General features: G+C 38.0%; 2 protein-coding genes across 2 annotated transcripts; both read right to left on the bottom strand.

Annotated features, from left to right (window-relative positions):
• Positions 1-1,206: 1,206 nt before the first annotated feature.
• LOC130550017 (protocadherin gamma-B1-like) lies at positions 1,207-3,882 on the bottom strand. The gene has a single exon (XM_057327352.1). The coding sequence runs from the start codon at positions 3,451-3,453 to the stop codon at positions 1,207-1,209; it is 2,247 nt and encodes a 748-aa protein (XP_057183335.1). The 5' UTR covers positions 3,454-3,882.
• Positions 3,883-4,133: 251 nt separating this feature from the next.
• LOC130550018 (protocadherin alpha-2-like) lies at positions 4,134-7,594 on the bottom strand. The gene is made up of 2 exons (XM_057327353.1): positions 7,371-7,594; positions 4,134-7,264 (listed from the first exon to the last, which is right to left on the bottom strand). Exon 2 carries the CDS (start codon positions 6,627-6,629, stop codon positions 4,134-4,136), a length of 2,496 nt encoding a protein of 831 aa, XP_057183336.1. The 5' UTR covers positions 6,630-7,264; positions 7,371-7,594.
• Between the last annotated feature and the right edge of the window lie 16 nt (positions 7,595-7,610).

The following is a 7,610-nucleotide window of genomic DNA, read 5'->3' as shown; positions in this document are numbered from 1 at the left end:
TCCGCTAGTCTTATTGGTGCAGCAAATCCACATTTTTCTGGGGAAACATATAGTCGAGCAGCGAGAGCTCAGTACGGGAAGCCGCCATATTGTTTTGGCTATATTCCCGCAACTGAGAGCGTATTACGCATGCACGTGACGTCATCGTTTTCAGAAAGTTCCGTCTTGCACTTTACATGGAAACGTAAAAGGCGGCGATTTCAAAAAGTTGCACTTTGACCAAACCGTTTTCAGTCCTCTAAAACGCCGTTTCCGTGTAAACGGACAGCCAAAACGCAACGCAATCCATTTTCTTGCGTTTTCATCTGAAAACGGTTTCGTGTAAACAGCCTCTTAAATATAATCTAGAACTCACATTTAACTTTGATATAAACGAGGTAGTATTTTGGGGATGGTTCAGCACCATGGACAACGAACACGCTGCCTTGAAAGTCTCACACGCAATTAACTTGGTTAAATGTAATTGCAATCATTGTTTCAATTGCTTTCTACGACCTGGATGTAGTACTCTGCCCCGTCTTATTCGATTTTTATCTTGCTATTCCCTGCTAATTTTATTTATCAAAACATCCCACACTATGTCTATTCCACGTACCATTTCATTTCAATATCATATGTTATTATAAAGGTGTCTGTTGTTTTTTATTTTTACGATCCGTCCATCCCAGTTGTTTTTACACAGGCAGAAAAATGTGCAAACACAGTGTTTTTTAAGCACACACAGACATCTAGGAAGTCTGGTGGCTGGTGTACCCCCTATGCTAAAAGCATGCAGATCTGGCTCAATGTTTTTTTTAGACCAATCACCTGAGCCGTGGCTTTGACAGCATCACATTGCAAGAATGCTGAATGGCTTAGTTATTATAGTTTTGTTTTTAGTTTTATTGTAGTTTCGTTAATATTTGAAATAAGCTTTGTTTTTAGCTTTTTAGTTTTTATGTTAATTTTAGTAAACATTTTAGCCATTTTGTTTTGATGTTTTTTTTTTATGTTGCTTCATACATACAATTATTATTATTATTATTTTAATTAAAGTTTTGTTTAATAATATAATTTTAGTGCCTTATACTTATTTTTTAGTTGATTTCTGAGGCAAAAATTTTCCAATCATATTTAGGCCAATATTTCATATGATTTCAATAAACAAAAACGTTTTCAAAGTTTTAATTTTAGTAAACTACAATAACCTTGGGTGGCACCACAAGTTCATGTGTCTGAACTAAAACACACGTCATATTGTTGCGTGGATTTAGAGTAGGACCAGCTGCCATCTGGATGTGTGTTGATCACTGGAGCTCCATACCTGCTGAAACTGCTGTCTGTCCTGTAGCATTTAGCTGCTATCAAACCAATGAGGCTCAGTAAAAAGATGACTGACACTGAGACAATAGCGATGAGCAGATACAGATTCAGATCTGAAAAACTCTCCTCCTTAACAGGAACTTGTTTGAACGATGTCTTTATGTCATCTATACTCTCCATAACCACAACATCCATAGACATAGTTGCTGATAGTGATGGCTCTCCATTATCAGACACTGTAATGATAAGTGGGTGAGTTTTTAAGTCATTGTCACTCATTCTTCTCCTGGTCCTTATTTCTCCAGTGCTGGTCCCGATTCGGAATAGATTCGTTCCTTTGGGTTCGGTTAGTTGATAAGACAGAAGTGCGTTATATCCAGAATCAGCATCAACAGCTCTAATTTTGGATACGAAGTAACCCGCTTCAGCAGAGTAGGGGATATTTTCAGTATTTACTGATCCAGGTTCAGAATATGGTGGTAAAATGACTGGACTGTTGTCATTGTCATCGAGGATAAAAACGTTGACCGTCACATTACTGCTCAGGGGAGGAACACCAGAGTCTGTTGCTATAACTTGAAACTGAAATCTTTTAATTTCTTCGTGATTAAATGACTGTAGACTGAATATTTCCCCAGTTAAAGAGTTTATATTTATCAATGATGTGATAGGAATAATGGAGATAGAACTCTCTAACAATGAATATGAAAGTTCTGCGTTCTCACCAGTGTCTGAGTCATCAGCTGTAACTTTTGTCACCAGACCTCCAGCTTGGCCGTTTTCACTTATATAAGCATTTATAACAGGTGTGGCGAAATAAGGGGCGTTGTCGTTAATATCTGAGATATGAACAATAATAATGCTGCTGTTGGAAAGTGCCGGCGTTCCTTCATCTGTAGCTGTAATTGTGATGTTATATTGAGACACACTCTCTCTGTCCAGAGGTCCATCTACCACTAATGAATAATGGTTTTTATATGAAGGTTCCAGTTTGAAAGGATACGAGCCTTTCAGGGCGCAGTGTACGATACAATTTTTTCCTCCATCTTTATCTGCAACTGTGACTAAAGCAACTGCAGTTCCTGACTTTGTGTCCTCTTTCACACTATTTAACAGTGAAATCATAATTATCTCTGGAGCATTGTCATTTTCATCCAAAACTTCTATCAAAATCTTACTGTGTGTACTCTTCGGAGAATTACCTTTGTCTCTAGCCTGAACTCGCAACTCAATAGCTGGATTCTCCTCGTAATCTACATTTCCATTTACAATAATTTCTCCAGTTGTGGGTAAAATGGTAAACAAGTCTTGTTTCTTTCCATGGCCAACAAATGAGTACACAATTTCACCGTTTATACCTTCATCCAAATCGGAGGCGAAGACAGATATAACTTTAGTGCCAGAAGCAACATTTTCCTTTAGTTTGATTTTATAAAGAGCTTGACTGAACACTGGGTTGTTATCGTTAATGTCCATGACGTTTATAATGATGTTTACGGTCCCTGATTTAGGTGGTTTTCCTCCATCCACACCGGTAAGCACTAACTTAACAGTTGCTTGCTTCTCTCGGTCTAAAGCCTTGTTCAGCACCAGCTCTGCAAACACACTCTGTTCTCCATTCTGCGTTTCTATAGTAAAATGTTCATTCTGGCTCAGTTTGTACTCTTTTAGCGAATTACCCCCATAATCAGAGTCCTCGGCCACTGGGAGGAGAAATCTCTCTCCTGGGCTAGCATTTTCAGTAATATTTACGCTAAATGATTTAACAGGAAAATGTGGCGCATTATCGTTTATGTCCAAAATCTTAATTTCCACTCTGTAAAGATTATGAGGATTTTTAGCGATGGCCTCTATATTCAAAGAACATTTTGGATTCGACAGACATAACTCCTCGCGATCAATTTTTTCTCTAACAAACAGCACACCGGTTTTCAGATTCAAGTCAAAATACTTCTTATTAGATCCAGGTACAATTTCGAACATGCGATATTCAAAGTCATGAACATTTATATTCAGGTCTTTCGCTAAATTGCCAACAATTGTTCCCTTATTTACCTCCTCTTGTACGGAATAGATGATTTGAGCAAACGCCGCATCCAGAGCAGAAAATAAAAATACAAATCCGCATTGGAAACATCCCGCAAATCCCATGGTCACTGACAACGTGTTTGAGGGTGGTAATAAAGAAATGCGATCCAGTCTTTACTCCTTAACGTTCAGAAACAGGGCACGAAATATAAATATTCACCATTTCTCAACGACGAATACAGTACAACCAAGGTTTTGGTTTTAAGAGAGGCTGCAGATAATGGAAAGACCCTCATCTCGCGGTCTACAGTGACACCATGTGCTGGACGGATACAATAACAGTAATATTCTAAACTGAGAAAACCTTCAAGATCTTAGACAAAACGCAAGCTATACTTTTAAATCTAATAATTGTATTTATTCATAACCAAACATGGACGGGCACAAGTAATTAATGATGGGTATTAAAGTGTTGCTGTCCAAGGTTCTGAATGCACAGAAAACGCACAAGCGCACAAAACAAAACTAAAGTTACCTATACTACGGAGCGTGTCAAAGCATAAAAAATAAATAGTTAAAAATTCCAAAATATCATTTGACTCATGTTTTTAAAATGCTAATATATGCAACATTAATTATTTTGATAACTATGCAAAGCCTAAAATTAATTAAGAAAATACAATGACCTAAATTTTGGGAAAGTGCGCAAACATATTTGAAAACAATAATTCAAGTAACAAGCAAAACAATAAAAATAAACATGAGTAAGATCGCTCAATGACGACGAACTTGCCATGAAATCGTTATTGCAAAGAAAAAATAAACCAAGTTGTATTATTGTATAGACCTGTTGAGTAAAGTACACTGTGAAAATATACACTAACGAAAAAGCAAATAAATAAAAGTATATTTACAAGCAAATGTCTTACCTTCATATTAGGTAGCGTTTGAGTCAGCGTGAAATTATCTCTATCGCTTATGCTTATCAGCTCGCCATCCATAGATTGTGATGGTATAGGAAATACTACTACATCACTCTTTATTGTATCTGAGCTAAAACACACGTCATATTGTTGCGTGGATTTAGAGTAGGACCAGCTGCCATCTGGATGTGTGTTGATCACAGGAGCTCCGTACCTGCTGAAACTGCTGTCTGTCCTGTACCATTTAGCTGCTATCAAACCAATGAGGCTCAGTAAAAAGATGACTGACACTGAGACAATAGCGATGAGCAGATACAGATTCAGATCTGAAAAACTCTCCTCCTTAACTGGAACTTGTCTAAACGATGTCTTTATGTCATCCATACTCTCCATAACCACAACATCCATAGACATAGTTGCTGATAGTGATGGCTCTCCATTATCAGACACTGTAATGATAAGTGGGTGTGATTTTAAGTCATTGTCACTCATTCTTCTCCTGGTCCTTATTTCTCCAGTGCTGGTCCCGATTCGAAATAGATTCGTTCCTTTGGGTTCAGTCAAGTGATACGACAGAAGTGCGTTATATCCAGAATCAGCATCAACAGCTCTGATCTTAGCTACAAAGTAACCCGCTTCAGCGGAATAGGGAATGTTCTCAGTATTTACTGATCCGGGTTCTGAATACGGCGGCAGTATAACTGGACTGTTGTCGTTTTCATCCGTTATAAAAACATTTACTGTCAAGTTGCTGCTTAGTGGTGGATTTCCAGAATCAACTGCATGAACCTCAAATTGAAATGATTTGAGTTCTTCGAAGTTAAAGGATTGTTTACTGTACAACTCTCCACCCGCAGGGTTTACGTCTGTCATTGAAATAAATGGAATGACAGTTTTGTCTCTGCTAATTAAACTGTACGTAATATGAGCATTTTCGTTGATATCTGAATCCTCAGCGGTCACTCTTGCTATAACAGCGCCTGCTGGGCTGTTTTCTTTTAAATACACGTTCATCACAGGTTCTGGAAAGCGTGGCGCGTTGTCATTCACATCAGATATGTGAACTGTTATAACACTTGTACTCGAAAGTGATGGTGTCCCCTCATCTGTAGCTCTTATTGTGATATTATAATTCGCAATTTCCTCTCTGTCCAGTGGTCCGTTGACAACTAAAGAGTAATAGTTTTTATACGATGACTCGATCTTAAACGGTACCTGACCTAAAATATTGCAGTGCACTATTCCGTTTTTACCTCCGTCTTTATCAGAGATTGTAATTAAAGCCACAGCTGTTCCGACCTTTGAATCTTCTTTAATAGTACTTGCCAACAAAGTCACCATGAGCTCGGGCGGATTGTCATTCACATCAATTACTTCAATTAACACCTTACACTGCGAACTTTTTGATGGTTGGCCTTTATCTTTGGCTTCCACCCTTAATTCAATAGCAGCATTTTCTTCATAATCAATTTTACCTCTGATTTTTATTAGTCCGCTTTCGGAATTTATTGAAAACAGATCTGACACTTTGGCATTCCCTTGCTTAACAATGGAATATGTAATATCGCCATTTATTCCCTCGTCTAAATCAGTGGCGGTGAGGGAGATGATTTGTGTTCCTAAAACAATGTTTTCATTTACCTTCACTTTATAAAGAGATTTGCTGAACACAGGAGAATTATCGTTAACATCCAACACATTTACTATTACCTCTAATGTTCCAGACATCGGCGGTTTCCCTCCATCAACAGCAGTCAATATTAAACGAATGACAGACTGCTTCTCTCTGTCTAAAGGCTTTATCAGTACCAGTTCAACAGTAACACTTTGCTCTACGTTCTGCACATCTAGAGAAAAGTGTTCGTTGTGACTAAGCTTATAGCTTTTAACTGCGTTATTGCCCGAATCCGGATCTTCAGCTAAAGGAAGAGAAAATTTCTCTCCAAGAGAGGAGACTTCTGTTATGTTTAGTACATGACTGTTCATCGGAAAAGATGGAGCGTTATCATTGATGTCAATTATATTGATTTCTATTCTATACAGATTTAACGGATTATGAGCCATTGCTTCTACAAGCATTGTGCATTTCTGATCACTAGAGCACAGAGATTCTCGATCGATACGGTTATTCACAAACAGAGTCCCAGTCTTTAAATTCACCCCAAAATACCTTTTGTTGGTTCCGTACACAATCTGAAAAAGACGAGGTTCCAGTTCATGCATATTGATGCCAAGATCTTTTGCGATATTTCCGACAACGGTTCCTGTATTGACTTCCTCTGAGACAGAATAGACAATCTGACCGGAAGATACGGTCCATGAACAATAAAACAGCAAAATCGTAGTCCATGTGGCTCCAACATATTTATTCATCATTGCTCAGAACCAAGACTTAAAACATTCAATGTAAACAAACAAACAATCTTCCGAAATAAATTAACCAGTGAATCAAATATTCGATGTGTCGTATCCGAAAACAACGCTGTTCAACATGGTTAGGGTATGATGCTTCGGAAGGAGGAGTTATTCAAATAAACTGGCTATAACGGTCCTGCTAAAAATCACGGTTAACAGCGCCTCCACGTGGCTACTAAATACCAGTGTTCTGCCAGCGCTATAATTCATCCAAATAAAGGACATAAAACGCCCTGTATGCATTTCAGCAACAAAGAACCGTAGTTTAGCAAATAAAGTAAATACAATAGCGTAAATATTTTCTTAATATCAGAGAAAAACTTTCTAGCAATCACTCATATCTGACAAGTGTCAGCAATGAATATTAATCACAATCTATTAAACACATTTTCAGCAAATCTGGAAAGACCACACCGTCTATTCAGTCAGATCAATAAGTAATTGATTAAATCATTGAAACAAACTGTGATAATAAAATTACCCAAAACAAGTGCAACTTTAAACAATGACCACTCTTGTCGCTGTCCAATGGGTGGTTCTGAAATTCAATGTTATACGCTGAGAAGTAACAGCAAATGCAGGAAAAACAGTTAAACCTAACACCCAGAAAAAATCAGTTATGAGATAAATACAAATTTGCAAACAGATTAAGTCTATATTTTTATAATTAATAAAAGCCGACGCAAATTATCAAGGGCTTACCTTGTCTGAGGTAGGAAGAGTTTGGGTGCGTGTGAAAGTATCTCCACTATTAATGCTGATCAGTTCTGCATCTGCTGGCGGGAATGGCGAGGGAAAAACTACTACGTCACTCTTCATCGTGTCTGAGCTAAAACACACGTCATACTGTTGCGTGGATTTAGAGTAGGACCAGCTGCCATCTGGATGTGTGTTGATCACAGGAGCTCCGTACCTGCTGAAACTGCTGTCTGTCCTGTAGCA

This window comes from Triplophysa rosa, unplaced genomic scaffold (genome assembly GCF_024868665.1).
Source record: "Triplophysa rosa unplaced genomic scaffold, Trosa_1v2 scaffold221_ERROPOS35191, whole genome shotgun sequence".
In the NCBI taxonomy this organism is placed as follows: Eukaryota; Metazoa; Chordata; class Actinopteri; order Cypriniformes; family Nemacheilidae; genus Triplophysa; species Triplophysa rosa.
This window is presented reverse-complemented; position numbering and strand designations above follow the sequence as displayed.

What these genes read in the sequence shown, in the direction of transcription:
- LOC130550017 (XM_057327352.1), bottom strand. Translation starts at nt 3,453, where the DNA reads ATGGGATTTGCGGGATGTTTCCAATGCGGATTTGTATTTTTATTTTCT.
- LOC130550018 (XM_057327353.1), bottom strand. Translation starts at nt 6,629, where the DNA reads ATGATGAATAAATATGTTGGAGCCACATGGACTACGATTTTGCTGTTT.